Source organism: Apteryx rowi, unplaced genomic scaffold (assembly GCF_003343035.1).
Source record: "Apteryx rowi isolate R43461 unplaced genomic scaffold, aptRow1 scaffold_0, whole genome shotgun sequence".
NCBI lineage: Eukaryota > Metazoa > Chordata > Aves > Apterygiformes > Apterygidae > Apteryx > Apteryx rowi.
In genome coordinates this window covers 8,212,980-8,235,857 of record NW_020447195.1, presented here as the reverse complement: position 1 = coordinate 8,235,857, position 22,878 = coordinate 8,212,980, and the positions used below count along the sequence as shown (strand labels likewise).

General features: G+C 48.8%; 1 protein-coding gene across 1 annotated transcript in view; it reads right to left on the bottom strand.

The window, feature by feature from the left end:
- Positions 1-3,634: 3,634 nt before the first annotated feature.
- CDH4 (cadherin 4) overlaps positions 3,635-22,878 on the bottom strand; it is a 467,250-nt gene continuing 448,006 nt past the window's right edge. Inside the window, exons 11-16 of the mRNA XM_026088351.1 lie at positions 19,614-19,756; positions 14,525-14,758; positions 13,120-13,353; positions 8,185-8,324; positions 5,496-5,660; positions 3,635-3,880 (exon numbers count right to left, since the gene is read on the bottom strand). Of these exons, the coding sequence (XP_025944136.1) occupies positions 3,674-3,880; positions 5,496-5,660; positions 8,185-8,324; positions 13,120-13,353; positions 14,525-14,758; positions 19,614-19,756 (1,123 nt within the window). The 3' untranslated portion in view covers positions 3,635-3,673. The remainder of the gene's footprint in view (positions 3,881-5,495; positions 5,661-8,184; positions 8,325-13,119; positions 13,354-14,524; positions 14,759-19,613; positions 19,757-22,878) is intronic.

Below are 22,878 nucleotides of genomic sequence, written 5' to 3'. Positions count from 1 at the left end.
GGCAAAAAAGGAGAAGAAAAAGCCAAGCTAGCAGCAGAGCTGGGTAGCACGTAGGACGTCTAGCACAGCCTTGCCTATTTACTGCCCTGAACGACCTGCTGGGGCCTCTCGTCTTGTTGCAAAGCATTTCCTTGACTGATGCTTCCTATTTACAAGCTACCTAGTGACTACACCGGACGCCGACTGTTGCGGCTCCTCAGGCAGTGCCGGGCACGGCTYGAGGCCATGCTCTGGCAYGYGGTGGCTGCAGGTATGGCAGTGGYTTAACAYGCTGATGGTCCCTGGCTCAGAGCCRATGTGCAACCATGGTGTCTAGGAGGTRGGGAKGCCACYGGCYACTCAYCCYGGGAGCATCCCGTCCCATCCCAACYCATCCCATCCCAAGGAYAYGGATGAGAGCRKYGGCAGCRGCTGCTGGCAATGGTTTGAGGTACRGGGGRAACAACATGCAAYAAGTGGAGGGGCTAATGTGTGGACACCATTTCTTCAGTTGCCTTCTTATGTTTAATGCTTTGATTTAATGCTCCTTGCTTGCCTGCCGCCGCACTCACGTGGCCTGAAAGCCCGGCCAAGGGAGGACGCAGGTGAGGAGGCCCTATGGAGTGAGACCGAGCAGCACCGGGTCCAAAAGAATACCCCAGCTGGCTTGACTGGTAGGCGAGTGGGCTTGGAATGGCTGGATGTCATGAAAAATTCCCGCTGCTTTAGAGGAAAGTCTCCAATGGGATCAGGTTAGTTTATTTTTGATCATGCAAGYGTTTTTGCTTGGCTTAGGTTGCATAAATGCTCTTAAACACCCGAAATGTTTGGACCAGCTTAACTCAGATGGTGTCTCCTTCGCTGCCAGGAGGAAGCAGCTCCTGCTGGCCGGACCGTGTGTCCCTCCGCAGCCACCACAGTAATGCCAGCTGTGGATGCTCCCATGGCTTCCCACTGCTGCACTCRGCAGTTCTCCCATGCCACTGCCATCCCTTGCCCTACCTGAAGACCATCACCCCAGCCCGAACCACATGAGACAAGGAGCACCAAGCTCTCCAGAGGAGACATCCACCTACTTCTCACCAGTCCACGGTGCCCGGCGGCTTGCACGGCGTGGTTTAATGGGACTCCTGGCTGGCCCTGGGAGCCGGGATCTTGCCGGCGGGAGCAGGGCACCGCACGCATCGCCGGCCGTGTGGCCACCTCGCCCCCAGCCCGTGGGGGTGCAGCCTTCTCCCAAGTTGACGATGAGGTTGCAATGAGACACCAAACACGGACGTGTACTCAGCATCCAGAAACACTAAGTGCATTTTTATTAGTCACTACTTGGTCGTGGCCGGGCGGCTTCTGCGGAGCTCTGTCCCCCCGGTCATCATGGGCAAGCCCACGGCTTTTGCGAGACGAGAGGGAAGGAGAGGACGAGGGCAAAGAGCCCCCGGGGACTTTGCGGCCGGTGTGGGGAGACGCGTGGCAGGAGCCGGTTAAGACTTGCCTAGCGCGCGCGGGAGCGCGGAGACGACCGAGTTCCCCACTAGGGAATGAACATCTGGAACGGCATCGGATGCGGGCCGACACCGGCACCTCCGAGCGGCACCTCGTCGCGCCGCTGCCACCGGACTCACCTCCGTCCGCCGAGGCTTTGCCGCCGCTTGCGTGCGCGCTCTCTGCACGGCGAGCGGCTAAACCGACCCATCGACCGACCGACCGACCGAGACGGAGAGACACACCRCGTATCGGCAATTAATGATATACCAGCAACGTTTGAGACCCCTCGGGCAGACTTTTACCACATTCCACTTCATACAAGACACATTTCAAATGCTCATTCATTTACAGAAATTGCATTTTATAGAAAATATGATACAGTGAAATATAAAATGCACTAGGAGCATTTCAAAAATCTATAGAGACGATCTTGCAGCCTAGTAGACCCTCTTGAACAACGTCCATTCATTGCCACAAGCTCGCTTTTTCTCACTCGCGCTCTCTCGCGTGCATGCGCTCTCTGGTCCCCCCCGCCCCCCCTTTAACTCTTAGCGTTTGACTTGAGAATTAATCAAGATATCAAAAAAGCATGATTATCCCCTGGATAATCACCTTCCAATACTGTGCACATTCTTGGATTTAAATGAAAATATATCTAAGCACTTTTACAATTTTTAGCGAACCCACTGCAAAATCGTCTGCAGAATATAAAACACAGGTAATCCAAGATTTCATAGCACATTAATTAAGTGGCTCATAATCCATTAAATGTGGTTTATATTACACATCCATGCAGTCTAAATCATTTTACAAACATTAGACATAAACCCACTAGTCCAAATCAGTAAAGGAAAAATGTAATAAAAAAAGCTAATAACTATTTGTTATTGGTTAAACTGACCCTACATATAAACTAGGTAGTATGCTACCATTTATAATACTGATGTTGAACTATGCCCGGATGCTGCAAAAACCTCTTGCTGACTTGGCAATGCTTGAGCGTATCAACCACAAGACACTTAACAGGCCCTCGTTGCAGTTCCTCCCCTAAACCCACCTCCGACGGGGAGCAGCGCCTGCCCGGCGCGTACAACGGCGCCCGCTAGCCGCGTTGCGTGGCGGCGCGGAGCGTCGGCCGCCAGCGCTCGAGGGCGTAACACGGGCCCCGGAGCAACGGGGGGCGAGAGCGCCGCGGCCCCTCGCGCTGCCCCGGGCCGCGCCGAGGAAGCAGYGCGGGATTTCGGGCTGCCGGGCGTCCTCGGGGACGCGGGACGCGGCGAGCGGGGCCTTGGGTCGCCCCGGGGCTCGCTCGGAGGCTTTCGGCGAGGGCTGCCGGGGAGGTCGCCGGCGAGAACCGGCGGCCGGCTCGACGCTGCGGTCCTACGCGGAGGGCGAGCGGGCGAGGGCCGAGCCCCAGCCGCTGCTTTGCATCTGATGTGACACTGAATTATGTACAACGTGACGACTAAGTTCACCACCTGCTTAGGCTTCAAGATGGCTGTTAAGATTTCGACTCAAAACATCTGCCCCTCCCGCCCCCCCCCCGCCCCGTCCTCTGCACCCCGAAATGAGTCACCCCCTTTAAAAAAAAAAAAAAAGGCAAAAAAAAAAAGGCAAAAAAGAACCAATCTCCACAGTTCCTTTTTGTTAACGCCTTCCCAGCTAGAACCGGCTTAGGGTCACAGGGAGTGCTGCCCAGGATGGTTGTATGCTTGTTTTCATCACTCCTGAGATTGAAGGGAATCTGATACATGCACCAAAAGGCACTTTCAAATATATATATATATATATTTTAAAAACAGTGCTTCTGTTCTAAGAAATTCAAGTTAAGACAGAGTGCCTTTCACTCTCTTTAGTCGTAAAGCAGATAAACGAGCAATATCCCAGCTGACATTAAAAAGAAAGGAAAAAAAAAAACACAGCAGAGACAAGTGTTCATGCGAGACAGCTCAATATTCTAAAAAAAAAAATTTAAAAAGGAAAAAAAAGGAAAAATAAAAAGAAACCTCCTAAATCACCACTAAAAATAACAATACAGTCAGCAGGGGATATTAATTAAAAAAGCTGCCACATCTGTACAGTTCCTGCTTCTGCATCGGCTCTTTTTGTTAATGTTGTCATCTGTGGGGTTTTCTTCTTTTTAAATCATATTTTTCTTCTTCTTCTTCTTCTTCTTCTTTTTTTTTTTTTTAAATAACGTGAGGTCAGTTTAATCTTCCTCGCCTCCCCCGTACATGTCCGCCAGCTTCTTGAAGCGGGGGCCCCAGTCGTTAAGGTAGTCGTAGTCCTGGTCCCCGGAGCTGGAGGAGTTGAGGGAGCTGACGGAGCCGGCGGTGGAGCCGCTGCCCTCGTAGTCGAACACCAGCAGCGAGTCGTAGGGGGGGGCCGTGGGGTCGTTGTCCGCCGCCCGCAGGCCCTGGGGGGGCAAACGCACTGCGTGAGCACCCGCCGCCGGGTTTTCGCTCGTGAGGAACCCGTAGCGAGAGCCCGGGCTGCGGGGGCTCGGGGCAGCGAAGCTGAAAGCGGCTAATAAAAACCGCGGGGTCGTGGGGCTCCCCTGCACCCCGCGCCCTCCCCGGAGGCTCCGCTGCGCCCCAAAGCTTCGCGAAAATTGCTGGACGGAGCTTATTGCCAGCGATTTCCAGGATTATTTGCAGGGGAGTTATTTCCAGGGATTCTTCTACCTGCCCTGGCCCTGCAAAGCTTTCATTTTGGGCTGGCGTGTCCTTTTTGGGGTTGCCCGTTAAGATTTCCAGCTTGACCACTGGAAGAGCAAATAGCACCCTTTCCTCTTCTGCCAGCTATTCTACCATTGTTTTAACCAGTTATTTTGATGATTTTGATCCCTTCAGGAAAAAAAAAACCACCCTGTTTACTCTTATTTAGCAGGGACTTGGGGTGGGAAATCCTAGACAGTGGCCTGGGGGGTCGGCAAGCATTGCTGCTCCCGCCTGCGCTATGCAACGCTCCAGGCAGGCCACGGAAATGGCCTCGGGATATGGAGAAATCAACCCGCTTTGCGCCAGCCCAGCTTTAGAAAAAGCCTAGTGGAACAGACCTGCAATAAGGAAAAACGTCGTGCATTCACACTTTCAGAAACTACAGTCTCGCTGTGGGGAGCCGGAGTATGTTTTATGGCAGGGAATAGCAGCTGGAGCACGTGTAAGAGGGAGCATCCATGTGCATGCCTGTGCGGAGACGCCGGGGTGTTTGTGTGTGTGTATGAAGGAAGGACAAGAACAAAGGAAGGAATTTTAATGATGAAAATGAGAAAAAGCACAGCAGGAAATTGATGTAATAATAGAATTAAATTGCTATAACATTTATTCCTCTGACTTAGGAAACGGATAGTGTGTTTTGTCTCAGAGGAAATAACGCATTGATTGGTTTGCAACCACACAATCACTCCTTTGAAAACTAAAAATGAGATAAGAAATACTAAATGGATATTCGTAAAAAGAAAAAAAAGTAAGGAACAGTAATCTAAAGTAAAATGAAGAAACCCTCTGTGATCTGAGAAGAACCTGTCTGTTCTGCAAACTCTTTGAGGTTTTAGACCAAATTGAGCTTCCTAGGAAGACACAGACTGGTGAAATAATTACAAGCCGAGGAGCCACAAACGGCACCTTTGGCCTTAGGCAAACCATCCAACCACCTCACCACCATTCCTCCTTTGTCCGCCTCTGGACAATGCTTCTACTGACAGCAACTGCAGCTCTCACAGCTATGGAAGAGAGAGTGGGATCAGGTTAGACTGCCAGGACGCTGAAAAGGAGGGTGCTTGAGGTACCCACAAATCAGAAATCTTGGGCTTTTTATTTGCACTTTGGCTTTTTACAGRGCTGGTGCCTTCATGAGGCCAAGCCTTGCTTCCTTCGCTCATGCAAACTGCTCCACCGGCTTTGGACAGACTTCTTGTGTGGGCAATAGCATCGTTTGGTCATAACGCCCATTGGAAAATGTTGCATAGCTGATGCTAGCTGGCTGCCGCAGCTTTAAAGACGGGGCACAAGAAACCCTCAGAAACATACCTCGTTAATAAAGTCACCAATATCCCCGGGATGTGGGATTACTGGTCTTATAGGATACTGCGGTTCAGCACCAATAGGTCTCTCATCTACCCTTCTGACGCCGGGTGCCTTGTTCAGCACATGATCCATGGTCTCCGGCTGCTGAAGCTGGCTTAAATCGTAATCCTGTGACGAATGGAAAGGCACAGAGTGAGACCAAGAGCTTTCCATGCAGATCATCTGCTCACCCTACACTGCATAACGGACAAAGAACTTGAAGGGTCTAATCCTTTTTCAGCTGAAGTTCAATACCAAAACTTATCCCCATACATGTAGCGCTTCTAACTATCTAAATTATAGACAAAACTGATCTCTGAGTAACTCATAAAATTGACCTCCTCAGAGTGTATCTTAAAATGTAAGTTAAATCAAATAGTTCAGTGCTCTTTCAATATTTAACATGGTGTCCAAATCTTTGGGATCATATACTGGCTTTGGTTTGTGAGTGCATGGATATGTGCCTAACATTTTGATCAAATACAAAATGTAATATAAAGATACAATGTTCATAGACATATTATTGTAATTACATTTGTACAGAAGTAAAAACATTAAAATATGTACTGCATTTATACATGCAGGTTTTTTCAAGTAACTATGTTTTTTCTGCATGGGAAAAATCCTAAAAGAATAGGTTTCTATGAAGGAATGAGAACCAGGTAATATTTCATTAAAAATGTATTCATGTAGGTAATGGTGTTTTGCTGCTCCTCCTTTGCTGTTATTTTTAACGAAGCCTTCCTAAAATATTTAAGCCTACAGTGTAGTTGCCTGAAACCAGATACTTCAGCTAGGCTGAATGTTTATAACAGTACTTYGTTCTTCTGGTAAAACTGTTCTCGTGCTTACGTGGGGATGACTGAATCTCCAGCAGCAATATTTATAAGTAACTTGTCAGCGATAAGAAAAAGAAAAAAAAAGGGAGAAAAAGAATTGCTAAGTGTAAGGCTTTTTCTGCTGAAGAAGACCGTCCCAAGCTTGGGGCCGAGCGCCCGTCTCGGCTCCCCGCGGCAGCGCTTGCGCGGGAGCTCCAGGCACGCGGCAGAGCGCGGTGCTGCTGCCGAGGGCCGCGCGGACGCCGGTCCCGGGAAGGAGCCGGAACCGGGGCTAATCATCCCCGGCGCCTGGGAGGACGCCGGCGTCACTGCGTGCGGACACCAGGACGCTCCAAGAGGCCTTGAGCCCGGCACTTCGACCTCTCGGCAGCRCGCAGGGCGCCGGCACGCAGCCAGGCGCCTCGTTTTTTGTCACAAAACCCACGTTAGAGYCATGCCGCGTTGGGAGTGAGGTGACAGGCTGCGCCGGTTTCACCCGCTCCTTAGGCAACGGCCCCAGCCACGGACCCGTCGGCTCCTCGACACCAGCAGCTAGCGCAGCAGCCCGCGCCCACCAGCTGTGCCGGCCGCTTACACCGGGAAAAGAGAGCCGTTAGGGCACGCGAGAGTCGTGTCATTCCTGCGAACGTATCTGAGAGAAGAATTCTTAGCGGAGGTCCCTAGAATTTGCGCTGGGCTTGATGCTGGAGAAATACGAGTCCAGTTGTTACAAACGAAAGAAAGGGGAAAAAGTCTGGACTAACAAATCCAGACTAAAAGGGAAAAAAAGCCAGACTCATCTAGACTTCCAAAATATTAAGACAAAGGCAGGAATGTGTGCGTAGGCAACACACGGCTGGAAAAAGTGTGTGTACACTGAAGCATCCTGGGAATATATGGAAGCATGGAAAATCCAGCAAAGTGTGTATTAGCGTTCTTTTTCATACACAGGGACAGAGAAAAGCTTTGTGCCAGCCCACTTTATCAAAACAGACTACTAAAATATGTTGCATTTAACTAGATGTGAGTTGAAGGCTTTTTTTAAAAAAAAAGATGTCACGGACTCTGGAGCAAGGTTGGAGGAAAAACCAGTGACCCAACCACGACAGACCAAGCTTTGCTGTCAGCCGAGGGGCTGCCGCGCGCGGGCAGCCTTCGGCTTCGGGCTCCGCCAGGAAGCAAAGCTTTGCCACAACGCTTTGCAGCGAGGAAGAAAATCCCCAAACGTGTTTAGACATTTCTCACAAATGAAGGCCAGAAATTAAAGGCACGTTAGGGACGACGAAGCAAACACAGGGAAAGCCAGTAAAAGCCCTGGGCTCAAGCAAACCAGGGCAAGTGCCTGCAGCCACGGCCGGGGGGAGGGCGACAGTTGTTGGTTGGTTTTGGCAAGGTCTCTGCAGGGAGAGAGGGAAAAAGCTCGATTTTAATGGCAGAAATAGCGGAAAGATTGTTTGAACAGGAGTGTCAATAGCTCGATTTATAACCCCTCCGCGGGAAGCTGGCTTAGGGGTAGGGAGACCCGGGCTGCCCCTGCCTCCCGGCAYGGTCCTGCTGCCGTGGAGCACATCCCAGCAGCCTGCTGGGCCACCCGGACCCGGGCTCGCTCGCACTGAGGTCCACGCCACGCTGCCTGGGCACGAACGGGGGCAAACGCTATGCTTTGCATGGACATTAGTGGAAATAACGCGGCTTCTGCCTTTCGGAGAGTGCAGATGCTATGGCTGCCCCTCGGCCCGCGCCCGGGTGCGGGTACCGGCCACGGCGCGCCTCCCACGCCGCGCTGCAAACCCCGGGAGCGATCGCAGAGGGCGGCAGGCGCCGGCCCCGCTCACCTGGTCCTCCTCCCCGCCTCCTTCCTCGTCGTACTTGAGAATATTGTCACGGACGTCGTCCTCGGGGTCGATGAGGAGCTGCTTCGTGTGGCGCTCCTTCTCCCGGCGCTTCATCCACACCACGAAGAGCAGGACCATGGCTGCAGCGGAGAGCAAGCGGCGTCAGCCCGGCGTTCCCGGCACGAGGCCATGCCACGTTCGGCAAAGCCGGGTCACAGGGCCGCCCCGCTTCCCCTCCGGGCAGGGCAGCTGGCTCAGCGCCACGGCCCGACTGGTGCAACCACAAGCAGCGGAAGCAAACGCCACTTTTGTGGCGATAGTCCCATTTTATGAAGGCAAAGCTTACACTGATGTTACAGGTTAACCATACTGCAAATAACCTCCCACGCAATAAATTCCTGCACGTGTCAACATGTGCATTCCAGCTAAACAAACGTGGAATAAACCACGTATCATGTAACCACTAGCATAGATTACAGACCTCAGTGAGTTTGGGGAAGAAACTTCACTGGCTGCTATTAAGAGGAATAAAATTTTATGCTCTTGCATGTTCTAATTTCTAAGGGAGAGATCAGTGAAGGTTGTACGTAGTATGACAAGCCTCTGCTACAAACAAGTCTTTAAGATCCATCATGAACTTTGATTGAGCTGATGTTTACCAGGAGTAAAACACAATCAAAGGCAAAGAGAACAGAAAGCGTGAAAACAGAAGTTTTCTGAAAGCATTTGATCTAAATCTTGAATTCCTATGAGGGAAGAAAAAGGAAGAGGAAAGAGAGCTGCAGAGTCGCTAAGCAGACAAACGACCACCACCTTCGTGTGCGTGGATATTTTGCCAGCTCGACACAACGCTGGCAGCGCCGCCTGCGAGCCCTTGCCATGGTAATCATTTGCTCAGTTGTCTGCAGTTTGTTAAGGAAGCCTGATTTGGGGAGGCTGGGGAACACTAGGTCACCTAATCCGATTTGGACTCTTTCCTATTCTTTTTTGGTAAGTGAGGGAGGCTTTCAAAAACCACATTAGCCAAGACATTAGCATATGCATTTGGCCATTTACTTGCAAAGCAGATCTAAGATCATTTGAAACCCTTTCAGGGAGCAGCGCGAGCTCTGCAGGCAAGGGAGAGCAAATCCGGGAACAGGCAACAAACTTCTGCAGGCACCGGCATTCACACGCCAGGCCCTGGCCGAGCCCTCGCAGCCCAGTAACAGGGACACTTTAACACTTCCTGAACGACAAGAAAGTTTTCCGCACTTAAACAACTTTACCCAAGGGGAATGCGGGCTCCCAGCTCCACAACTTGGCTCGCCAAGGGCCATGTCCCCGGGGCTGTGCACTGCCTACGCCTTGCTCCAGTGACACAGGGTAGATGCTCTGGGAATGTGAGGGCGTCTCCACTAACGCAAAGCAACCACACCTTGTCTTCTTCAAGAAACCTGTTAATATGCTAGTTTTCGTTCTCATACTCAATAGTTGCATCAAATGCAACCAGGCAAGAATAAGATGAAGCTTGGGCAGCTGATGCAGTCACACCTCCCGGTGTCAGCTCCCTCCTCCTTTTTCTGCGCAAGCCCCACGTGAAGCTGTGCAGATCAGTGTGCTCTCAGTCATGAGGGCGGCCATCTGCAGGAGGAGCAGGAGATGGATGCCCAGAGGAGATGGGAATCCAGCTTCATTTCACTGGGTTCACCCTCTAATGCTCTCTCTTGTCTCAGTTAACCATGCCGGACCAGCAGAGCCACCACAACCAACTCTGGTGGGAAACAGCCCTCAGACTCTCTTTGCATTTCTTAGCTGCAGAAGGAGAAAAAGGAGCTGCTGTTTTCCCACYGCCTCACATTTTTCTGGGATTTTCTTTCCCTTTGCCTCTTCATGGACCCTCAGCATCACTTTACCGAGGGGGAGAAGAGACAAGCTCTGAGGCTGCGCACAGCCGAAGGGACCTCTGGAGGGGCCAGGACAGCTGCGCCAGCTGGTGGGTCAGGGGCTCTGAGTCCTTCCTTCCAGCTCCCAAGTGTTCATCCCCAACAAGGATTCACTGGAGTGAAGGGAAGAGGACTGGACAGCTAATTACTGCCATTGAGTGCCAACTGGCTGCCATCCCTGCCTGCTTGCTAACAGAAATGTTTTTGGATAGTTCAGCATTTCTTTAATGCTTATCCCAGATCTATTCAAGAGAGAAAAAAAGACAAGGAAAGAAAATGTAACTCTTATCTGCAATATAAAACCTCAGCTATTTAGCAGACTATTGAAGTCCTTTTCTTGCCTTTGCTTTTCAAGTCACTCACAACAAGATACCCGCCTAGCCCACAAAGACAATATTATAATGGTTACCAGGGTTTATTTTTTTCTTTCTTTTTTTTTTAAATGCTACTTTTTTCATGCACTTCTGGAAAAAAAACTGTGCCATTAACGCCTTTACAGCTACCTTGGAAAAAAAGACCTTCAAAGTGTCAATAGCGGATGTAGTGCATTCTCCTTCCTTTATTCACTCTGCAGAATGGGAAGTGCTATTACTGCTGTTAGTCCCATTTCCACTCTGCATGTAGTTTTTCTTGAAATCTATTGTCTTCACCCTTCTCATTATTTTATTGCATTGCTCTTCTCCTAAATGTGCTATTCATGCGGCTAATACATCAGGTACGAGGAAGAAAAAAAAACTTTGAGCAAAGGTAAAGACAGAAACTTTCTTCACCTGAGCAACCTCAGATCTGTCTCCTTGCTTCTTCTTCCTTTTAAAGCCATCAAACTTTGACCTGCTGACTCTAAAATGGACATATAAAGCAAAGAAATCACATCTGCCTTTTCCAGGCTATTGTTCAGAGGTCACCATATAAAATAGATATAAAGAAGGCAAAACACTAGAAGGATGTAACTGAAAAACTCTGCTCATCACAAATTACATTTTTCATCGCTGATATAGTGCTTTGCAGCTCTTGAAGATAAAAAAAAGTCAATTAGAATTACAATGAATGTAAAAATAAGCTTTTGTAATAAAAACCATAATTTAAAATGGGATAATGTATCTGAAAATGAAAAGAGGAATCTCTTAAATCAAACGTCCTTCAGCTGAAGTTAATTTCAGTCAATAGGATTTTCAACTGTTTAAATCATATTTGAGCACTGGATTTATACGACAGCAGCAAAAAGAAGTCTGGTGTTTTATGGCCTCTGCTACTTCCGGCGCAAGCTTTCACGAGGCCCTCGTTCTTCTTTTACGCATGCGACACGCGGACCCAGCGTCAGACACAGGAGTTAAACACAGCAGAACGTCCGYGTGCCGACGCGGTGCCCCGGCAGAAGCACCCCGCGCGCTTCAGCACCTGCCCGGACGGCTGGGCRAGTAGCCGGGCAGACCATGCCTCCAAGCCCCCGCTCGCTTGCTCCCTCTCCGGACGGATCATCCGTACAACCGYGTATCCCAGCCCTGGCCCAGGCGGGCGGCTGTTTGCCCAGAGATGACCCACTCCCTTAATGTACCGTATCGTGTCTGCATTAGGTGACATTTGTAGCATACGTCGCTCTGCCTGCTCTCTGCCTCAACACATTGGGGGTAAATATTAAATGYGATTTAGCACCATAGCTCCCATTAGCTTTAATGGGAGCCCCACGGTTTCATCCTGCGTTTCTTGATGAATATTTACCTCATTGTTCATTTCAGCGCTCGTTTTTTATCTATCCCTACTGTGCCAACTCCTGCTTGAAGTTATAATGATATCATTTTTAATCTTTAAATGTGTACACACTTAGCTACTGGCGATGCTCATGAAAGCCCGGGAGGGTTGCTAGAAGGGGGGCTGCCTCTGCGGCACCGCGGCCTCGGGCGCTCTCCTCCCACCGCCCGGAGACCTCCCCGGCCGCCCGCAGCCGGCCAGCCGTGCTCCGAGCCCGAGCCACACCTTGGCCAAGGGGAATCTCTCTGGAAGAGCAGGAGGGTTTTTTTTTTAAGCTTGTAATTTTACAAGCAACGGGAACAATTATCATTCTTTTTTTCCTTTGGATTGGACAWCCAGAAAACTGTGGCTATGCACCGAGTTTGGCAGGGACTAACCCGRACGTAATAAGCAGTGCATTGGGAACCTGTGTGTCTGTCCACAGCCAGCCGGGGACAGACGGCCGCCTGAGAGCCACCGGGGAGCCTGCCGCTGGTTGGCCACAGGATTTTGGACAAGTCATTTAACTTTTTCCTGCAAGACACGGAGGATCATATCACACTCACTACCTGGCCAAGATACTGTGAGGTGCAACGAGCGTTTGTAAAGCTATGGGAAGCCTTAGAAAGGGAAGCCTTATGCAGACACAGAGTCATCTAGCTCCTTTTGCCCAAGCTGCCGTGAAGGGAGGTTCGAACGCCGAGGTGTGAATTGCCACCAGCAGCCCAAAGCTCACGGCTCTGTCCTTTGCATGAAGCTTGTGCAGCTCTTGAAAAACACAGCATACGGGAATGGGGTGAGGGGGAACAGGATGGGAAATGGGACCCCACGCCCTCACATTACTGCTAAAAATATAGCAGTTTTTCCAGAAAAAAGGGAACTTGACTTCAGGGACAACTTGGCATACAGGTGGCATCACGCCTCGGCACTAAGTCTTATCTTTTCCTCCAAACCAATCCACAATCACAGCACCAAGTGGGTCTCTGAGGTAGGGCACACCTCGAGCCACTGTGGGACAGATTTTGCTTCCAAGCTGTTACTGCTCATTTTGCTTGGTGTCACAATGAGCACGTTAAAGAAAAGAACAGCAACTCAAGTTGCAGTACTGGAATTATGGCTGATTCTTCTGCCACCAGTACCACTCCCCAGCCAAACCACCACCGAAGAGTGGACTTTGGTGGCCTGGCAAATTGAGAGAGGGATCAGCTTGGCAGCTTTGCATTTTGAACGGCCTGATTCTGGCTTGACATCTCCAAGCAGTGTCACCTCCTGCGGTACTTACTGAGTAAAATAATGATGCATATCAAGATGGCTATGATGGCGCCCGTGCCCAGTCCAGCTGCAGCTACCGCCCCAATGGTGGTACAGTCTCCATTCTCATCACAAGTGCACACCTTCACTTTAATTACRGATGTGTTGTACAGGGGGGGGTTTCCTGAGTCCGTCACGATGATTGGGACATCATACACGCCAGCTTCCAGGTACATGATTCGTAAACTAAGCTGGGCGTAATCGCCTGGAGAGACCAAGACAGACAGACAGGTGACAGACACTGTGCTAGAGTCCTGCAGCCATACCCGCAGCATCCCTCCRTCTCACCAGGCAGCCAGATCCTGCAGAAGAGGCTATCAACAACGCACCCCAGCAGTCCAGCTTCAGACTTCGCCCCTAACATTTTGGACAACAATCAGCCCATGCTTTTCAAAATAATGTGTTTTTACTGCCACGCTGACCTAGCTTGAGCCCATCGCAAATCAGCAGCCAGCTGAATGCATTTAAAATGTGATGACAAGAAAATAGGGATGATAGTGCTGAAATGAGCTGAACTGTTGGGAAATAGCAGCTGCATCCCACCACACCGCACTGGGTTGGGGCTGCACCTGGCCACGGTGCAGGCTCCCGGCTCAGCCACCCTCCCACCATGGAGTTGGTGGGGAAGCCCATCTCCTGCTGAGGACCTGCTCCACCACGTATTCCTTCTTGCCTTCCCATTGCTGCAGACCCTGCGGTTACGGGAGCTGAGGGGCTGGCAGTGCAGGGACTGGGCCCCCGAACGGCGAGAGCCCGAGCCGCTCCGCACGCTGGCCTGGCGGGGGGTGTCTGACCGGAGCGAGACGGACCGGCTTTGCAGGCAAAGCCAGCAGCTCAGGCTCCGGGACACTTCCAATCCTCTGCTGAAACTACCAATAAGAAGACCAATTAGGGCCAATTGTGGTTGCATGCTGCGATATAAAAATCCTTCACATACTACTGGTAATCTTCACACTTACCTAGCCCTCCTGGTTCCAAGGTAAATTAAAAGGCTGCCTTTATGCAATTACGGTCAGAGAAATGAACATTGATCCTGATTGTGGCTTATGACAATTACACTGGAACATAAGGAAGACTGATAATAGCTTTTTTCCCCTTGGCCATTATGGATGATTTATACTCTGTTCAGTCCTGATAACTGTTCATAATTATGAACTGCATTAAAAAAAGCCAAGTGCCAAGGCTCTTAGAGTTATGCTGCAGGTCTGATACAAATCATTTCTGATTAACTATCTTGTCTATAACGTCAGCCATAATGTGCTTAAAAAAAAACAAATCAGATAAAAAAAGTAGGAAAGTTTGGAAGTTTGAAACCGCACGTGGTCTCATTAGCGAATCAGAGTCCAAATGTCCTCAGGATTGCCTGTCCCATTTACCATTTAGCCGCGTTATGGTCCAGTTCTTCCTCACCGCAGATGGCACACTTGGCAGCTCGAAGACAAAGGGCCCGACGTTTGGATCGATGTCAGCATCTGCGGCTGTTATGTTGATGACATTCAGGTTTGGCTTTTCACAGATCTGTGCCTCCTTCGGCAGGAGCTCCGGAGCGTTATCGTTGATGTCGATGAGGTAGATCTGCAGAGTGCCAGTGCCGCTTGCCGGGGGGATACCTGAATGGGAGAGGCAGAGGCGAACCACGACTGATGAGTGTCACTCAAGAAACAGCAGGCACGACAACACCGTGTACCAGTCCGCTGCCTCTCTGCCTTCTAATTTCAGTAAACCAGGATTTTCTCCCTCTCTCCTTAGACTTTACTAGGGACAAACTACATTTTCATAGTCCCTTGTTTTAAGAGGCATTATTAAAATGTCCCCAAACCTCACGATGTTTCTGTTTTCTGCTCCTGCAGAAAGTGGAGGTTGAATTCTGTAGATTTGTAGCCTACAGCAATGTCTTTAGTCAAACTCTAGAAATACAAGGAGGAGATACTGGGCTGCTAGTGCCAAATTTTGGTAAGTGTTGTTCTGAAGAGGAAAAACCACCAGCTGAAAAGAGGAAGAAGGAGGCATGGAAGGGGAAAAAAAGAAAATAGTATAATCTATTGGTCAGCATTTATTGTAGCACTTGCCAGCCAGTTTTCAGATTCGTGGACTACTATGTTGCCTCAAAGAAAGTCCAGTCTGTAGCCCATCTGACAGTCACCCCTTGCTTTAGTGGTGAAAGATTCAAATCCTACGGTATGAGTTAACCATCACAAAACATGCTGCGCTGCTACTTAAGCCATGGCAACAACAGTATGTCTCAATATGCGTTTCTTCATCCGCTCAACATTCGTCCCAGTTGGCAGGGATGCTGTGGCACTGGACGGCACAAAGGTCTTGGTCCTCCAACCCTTCCTCACGAACAGTCACAGCTGGCTGACTAATGACCGGTTGCACAAACTAATGCCCTTACTAGCAATGCTGAACAGCCTTCCTGGAAAGGACTCAGTATTTTTAATTTCTGTCCCCACACAAACATTTGGCAGCTCTGCTCCAGGTCTGCACACTGCCTACTTTCTCAGATGACTTTGCTTCAGCGGTTCTTTTTAAGTTTATATTTTCAGTTCTGGCTCTTCCTCCCAGTGCTGGATATAAAGCAATGCAAACTATTCCCTTGCTAYGTGTTCAAACATTGCTTCTGCTTACATGGGCTTTCCTTCCTATATTCCTTTTGCGTTTCTGTTGTCCAAGGAAGCCTCAAAAACTCTGAAGGAGCCCTGAAAATCCTTCTTTCAATATTCCTACATAACTCTTCAATCATTGATCTCATCCTTTCATCTAGAAAGCACTGAGTTGGTCTCTCTCTAAAACAATGTCTTTGATCAGCCTTGAAAATTTCTGGAGAGAGAGACAACTCATCAGGGTGCTGGAGCTGAACATGGAAACAGGCTTACAGGACCAAGCGAGGTGATTTTCCTGTTGTTTGTTACTTGTCTTCTGGGATGAATGCAGGGCCCGCATTCTTCTGTAACCTCCGAGATAGGTTGAATGCAAACTAGCGATCCTAAGAGGCTCTAATTCACGTGTGACTGAAATAACTTGCAATTGGTGTATGTACAAACACTGCTTTGTGCAGGTATTTGGGTATTGTTGTACTTAGTTCTTTGTGCTCCTGAGTGCAATTCTGGGCAGTCTCAGGAGAAATGAAAATTAAATGTATTTTAAATGGCCAAGTACTACAAACCATGAAATATTTCAAATCATTTCAGCTGTCCTGTGAGAGAGTAAGGCCACAGATAGAGCAGGTATTGAAGGATCCTACAAAGGACCCTCAGACTTAATGCTCAAGAGATGTGAACTAGCATAACACCACTGACCCCAGTGGAGAAGTTGGTCCATTGCCTGAAATTATGATTGAAATAGTAATAAGAGTATTTCAAAAGTACAAGGAAGATGTAACTGCTGCATACACATTTAACTGCTGTATAGTCCCTCATTACTTTTTTCACAAGGTCTCAGTATTTTCAAAGGCATGCTCTAGAAAAATTGCACGCATGACCTGGTACCTGGCAGGACCAGTCCCAGAGACTCCACTCCTGGAGCAAGGCAAAAAACAACAGGGTTTCACGTTCGGCTGCAAGCAGGAGTCGCTCCCGTTCTGCTTGAGCAGAAAGAAATGCCTAACTTGGACCACTGTTCTGACAAATAGTGGCAGAAATGAAGTAAACTCTGCCTGTGGCTAACAAGCAATTCCTTTTTCACTGGGTACCTGCAGAATGCAAAGGGATCACCCCAAAGGCCAGATACGAGTAGGGAGGAGTGAAAGGGTGACTCAAACCAGGAGCCTGTGAGCAGAGGCACTGATGCAGCCAGGTCTCCTACAGCATCACGAGGTGAGGTCCCACAGGGACTCTGATGCCAAGGCAGGGCACAGTCCTCTCTACCCTCTTCCCTAATTTTATGAAATCTGTTGAAACATAATATATTTGAAATCTCAACTTCTCTGTGAGACTGGTTGAACTCTGCTGAAGGGCTCAAACGCTATTAGCCTCCATACTTGTGTAGACACAGTGTGATTCAGAAGCCTCACTCTCCTATGAAAGCAGTCAAAAAATACTCTGTTGATTAGGATTCCCTTTACTTCCCCCGCTGCATTGCAGCCAAGCTTTTTCTTCTTATGTAAACATCTCTGTGTAGTCCATGGAAAGAAAGAGAGAATGTCCAAAAGAGTGTTTAGCAGACTAGCTCTTTTATCATATACTGAAAATAGCAAAAAGAATTTAAGGAAACAAGATGTTGCTTCTTCTTCCAGAAAAAAGTAAAAAAACCCCACCAAAAACCCCAATCCAAAGCCTTGCTTTGATGAGTATGTGATGATAGAGAAGCTGGAAATTGGGATAAATGTGAAAGGAGCCTATTAGCCTAGATGAAACTTTAGCTGATATCCTAAGCACTCCAGAGAGAATTTTAAATAAGGTGTTGCTTCATGTGCATTCTAATGGCTGCAATGTACCAATGATAGATTAATTTTTCAAAATAAAGAGATTTTTCTAGGTCCTCACTTTCTGAGCTGCTGAATGATGGATGTGGAGGCAGTGATGCATAGCACCAAGGACAAAGAAAGGGGTTAACCCAAAATCACGTTGTACCATGAACCCTGGATTGCAAGATCAGATGGTGAGGATGGATTTGGTGGGTTCAAGCTCTACTACAGCTTTTGTGTGAAGCCTTGGCCAACTCATTTGATTTGTTTTGCCCTGGGGTGCTTGCAAACGAATGCTGCCAGATCTTCTTGGGGCTATTTAGGAGTCCACTGCCCCGGTCGCCTGGTCTGCCCGGCCAGCAGAACTGTCGCTCCTCTTGAGCAGGGAGAGAAGGATGAGGGACGTGTCCACACCTCCACCACATCTGATCAGCTTATGCTGCTTCAGCAGCAGTGACTGAGAGAGCCAAAAGCCAACACACCAGGAGGAAAACTAGGGATATGCAGCGTCTGCCTGTCACAGGCCTCAGGTCCCTCTCAGAGAAGAGCAGCTCCCTTGCAGACCTGTTGAGATCCAGCATCTAGACTTTTACAAGGCTTGACCCTCTGAGCCCCCGTTTCCGTCAGGTGGCTGGGTTGTTATTACCCTTCCTGTTATTACCCTTACAAATGGGCTCTGCCCCAGCTTCAGCGAGGCATCGCGCCCCCCGCGTGCCTGCGTTCCCTGGGGAGCAGCTCTGCAGCCAGGTCCCAGAAGGGAAGCTTAGGGTGGTCGGATGCAGGAGGCACAGGCTGTGCAACCCCCTTGACCCTACTGTTGCTGGCACAAGGAAAGGGAGGAACTTTGCTCCTTGGTACTGTTACTCGGCATCAAAACTCTCCCATGAGTTTGTCTTGCCCCCACGAACCAAGACGCAATGACAGAGCCAAAGCCTGCGGGAAGAGGAAGGAAGTTTTCATTAGCGCTGTAAGCACCACTACATCTACTTACACGTGCTTAGCACCCTTCAGCCGGAGGGATGTCAAGGCTTGACACAGAAACTGTCCTGAAAGCACCTACAGTGTATGAGCAATATACTGAGGCGCTCACAGCCAAGTCTCGACGTCATTTTGTTGCTGAAGCACGGCTCAAGTTTGTATACCAGCTTATGTGAGCACCTAGCATCCTTCAGGGGGAAGGTGAGGGTGGGAGAGGGGAAGGAAGGCATTTCCCTTGCTCAGGGAGTCTGCTGAGCCCTCCACAAAGGCTTTTCCGACTGAAGGAACAGACAAATAAAATAACAGTGTGGCCACATCCAGGCATGGATTGTAACAGAGTCATCAGCTCTTACTAATCAGAATTAGGAAGAGAAATCCAGGACAGCAGCAATGACTTGCTTGCCCTTGATCACGGTCAGCGCTAAGGTTCACAGGGCTAATTTGACCAAAAGTGCTGTGTGATCTTTAATGATTACAGAAGAGCAAGCCTTAACAGGACATCTCAGTGAGAAGATCTGTACCGGCTTCAGCAACTTCAGTAATAAAGTACATCAGCATCCAGGTGCTCTGATGATGGTTGGACATTTCAGAAGTGAAAATGGACAGAGAGAGATTAGCTCTGATGACAGACAGACAGACGCCTCTCATGAAAGCTCTAGCAGTTCAATGGATTGGTTTATTTTTAATACCCTCCTTCCATCCCCTGCAATTATTTCTGATTTCCTGATGGAAGGCTTCCTGAATGCTCTGATCATAGTGTTTGGGACAATTACCAGGACTGGTGTGATCAGCAGCACTTGGAGATCACATCCCTTTGCTATTTTTTTAAGTTCAGGCTACACTGCTACACTGAACTCCCCAAATCGATTTTCCATTTGCCCTCCCTTTCCCTTAATAACACTCTTCGTATACTGTGCACATTTAATTTACTCCAGCAATTTCCCGTCCCCCTTTCACATTTTTGACCATAAAAAACTGGGAAAAAGATAACTTATACTGACAACTCTGTCAGGGCATCATTTCTCTTAATGCATCACATTAGAGTCTTATTGAAGCATGAACAATGTGAAGCCTGGGCTCACCGTTGTCAGCAGCCAAGAATGTGGCCTCGTAGACATTATTCTTAATGTAGTCTGACTCTCGATCAAGGACAGCAGCAGTAGTGATCTGACCATTTGTGGCATTAATGTTCAGCCAGTTTGCAGGATCTGACAGCTTAGAGTATCTACAGAAAAAGGAAATAAATACATGGCAGTCTTTTCACTGACACATCCTTAATATTGCTTGAAATAAGGTTTTTCTGGACTCCTGACCCATGATTCAAAGGACCTTTGGATAACTGGTTTTGTTGACAAACAAAATACTAATTGAGTAGTTGGTTTTTGACCTCTACAATTATTCAATTTTCCCATTTCTTTCCTTTTAAAGGTTTCTCTTCCCACTAAGTGCCACTAACACGCCAGCTTCCTGTTCCTGACCGTGGACATAGCCCGAGGCCTCTGCAGCTAAGGAGCAATGGGGTCTGCAATGACCTTGCATTCACATGCCTGAACTGGAGGACAGATTCGCCCTCTCCCTCTCTCTCCCTTCATGTTGCCCTTCCTGAATAGCTCTTGCTCTAAAGCCATGGATATCTCTGTTTGCTATCCCTCCCTAATAAACAATAGTTCAGGAAATACCACAGTGAAAGAAGGGCAGTCTTTAGACATGTTAAACATCACTTTGACCAAGTCACCTCTTTTATATTAGAACTGTGCCTTCAGCAGCAATTGCCTTGGTGACACCATAACAGGAACTCACAGCGGTATTAAGGCATCGACCCAGAGGTGAAGCGGTTTTAGGTCTGCTCTCCTGCAACATTTTTCTATGCTATATGCTGAATAGCGGGCAAGACACCAGCACGACCGTGGGAGGTTTGAGGAGTAGCGACAGGGGAGACGGCTGGCTGGGCACGGGATGCGTTAGTGAGCGGTTAGCAGCTGCAGCAGCATGCCTCAAGCGTGGCACGCTGGCCGGCAGCAAGCTCTGAGCAGCGACACCAGCTACGAGCAAGAGGAGACGCACTGGAGCGCAGCCCGTATGTGACTCCAGAGATCTCTGCGTCAGCAAAGTCCACCAGAGCAAAGAGAAGCACGTGGCGGGACCATGGGATGGAGAACCTGGTGGGACCATGGGATGGAGAAAGCTTTGGCAATCCTGTCCCTGGCTCTTCCTTCACCACAGACCCTGTCTCCTGGGAGCCACGGGTTTTATCTGATCTCGGTTTGCCCTTTTCGAAGTTGAAACTAATAGCACATTGTTGCGGAAGTCCTTAGCTGCTGGTAGGCAATCAGCAGCACCGGAATCAAGGGGTTTTTTCAAACCTTTTCATTACAGCTGTGCCAAAGCCCTAATCACCTGAAATCACTCAGTGCATCCCTGGCTCCAGACTGGCTGGCAGCCTTGAGACGCGAGCACGTACCTTGGCACAGGTTTTGGCAGTCCCCAGCGTGCCCTGCTCCGACCAGGAGCTGCGTGTTGTGGCACTCTGTTCGTGTCCTGCATAGCGAGCTGGAGGAAGCACGGTTTGTTTTGGGCAAACCTTTTCCAAATGGTACTAAGCACATTTTGTTTATCTTTCTCGGTTTGTCTTTTCTTGGCTTTATTCTCTTCATTGCTCTCGATTTCTACCTCTCAGCTTCCTAATGGACCCTTATTATCTGCCATTAAGCTGGAAGCTAATAAATGACCATACTATAAGTTATTGAAATAAGCAAAAAAAAAGCTGATTTTGTTTCATGGGTATCTCAGACCCTGCTGATAGTTTTATATCACTCTTTGTTTTTTGAGATGCAGACAGGAGAAAGTCAGGCTTTTGGTGAATATCCCTTTCCAAAAATGGGCTGTTTGAAGCTGAAACTCAAAGTGAAACTGGAGCTGTGTGAATCCATGTGGACAGGACATCAGCAATACAACCGTGAAAGCCCCTGCCAAAGGAAAGAATTATGCTTCATGGAGCTAGATTCTTTGGGGTGTGTTCTTTTCTTTTTAACATTACTGTTGATCTCTTGCCCTTTCACTGCTAAATGACCAGGAATCCAGCTTCAAAGCTGGCTTTGTGAATATGTCTGCAGCTAATGAAGATATTTGAGGTGTGACACTGGCCATGCCAAGCTGTGCCTTGCTGGGAGATGCTTCCACTTCCTTTTCTTCTATTTGTAAAAACTGTATTTCATCAAAAACTATTCAGAGAGAGACTCTGAAAGCTGTATGCAAGGATACAGCAGCTGGATCCTGTTCTCCGAGAACTGCTTATCATTGATCTGTATGCTTAACCTTCAGTGCATCTTTTTTCCTAACTCAACAACGCCAACTGGAAAGAAAAAACAAAATATCCTTTGGTGTTGTTCACAAAGACTGCTCTGGGACCCTAACAACGCCCTGCTGCTTCTTGCAAAGCCGAGGCATACGGCTGTCCTGATGAAGAGGAGATAAGAGAGTGTTGCACTTGTGTTTGGAAACCAAGTGCTGCTGGATTCAAAAAATGTGTGTCCTGGGAGCCCTAGAAAAAAACAACTCAAGTAATTTGCTGTTCATATTTACAGACGGTCTTACAAGATCCTGCGCACGCACCGGGTGATCACAGGAACGGCGCAGCAGAGCCTGTCCTTTTCCCAGAAAAGGCAGATGTTCATTCCGGATTACAATCCAACCACCTCCAGATTAGAGGGAGCATTCAGTCAAACACAAGCTATTCCCTCCTCTGCAACCAGCGTTAGTACAGATGTCAGAGAAAATAAAGCCCCTTCAAAGGCCAGTATTTCACAAAGAAACTAAGCAAAACGGGCTTGTTAGTTAGCATAAGCTCTCTCCTTAACAGCTGCAGCACCTGTCTAAAGACTGCAAGACGAGGCAGTGAATAAACAGTTATTTTCTAGGGCAGGCAGCTCTGTGCCAGGTGAAAGACTTCGAACTCTTCCTGACATGAAATGTCACAACTGATGAAAGTTTACATGGCCTCAGCTGTGGTCACACAGTACCCTCGCCTGTTTTGCCAAAACTACTGCAGCCCTTAAATTTGGGGGATAAAAGAAACCTCTGTGGACACAGAAATACCTGCGTATTAGCAGGAAATGCATTTCTCATGTGCACGGACAGAGGCTGAAATACTTGTGAAAGGCGTGACAAGGACTCTCATTTTCACACACACTTTTCAATAAAATGCATATCGAAACGCGGCTCTGTGTGTGTGCGTCAAAAGCCCGTGCTCCTGCTCAAGCAGCACCCACGTGCAAACCAGGCACTTGCCCGCGCAAACCGCCCGGACCGGCCCCGCGGGTGGGCAGCCTCCCTCTCGGGAGGAGAACG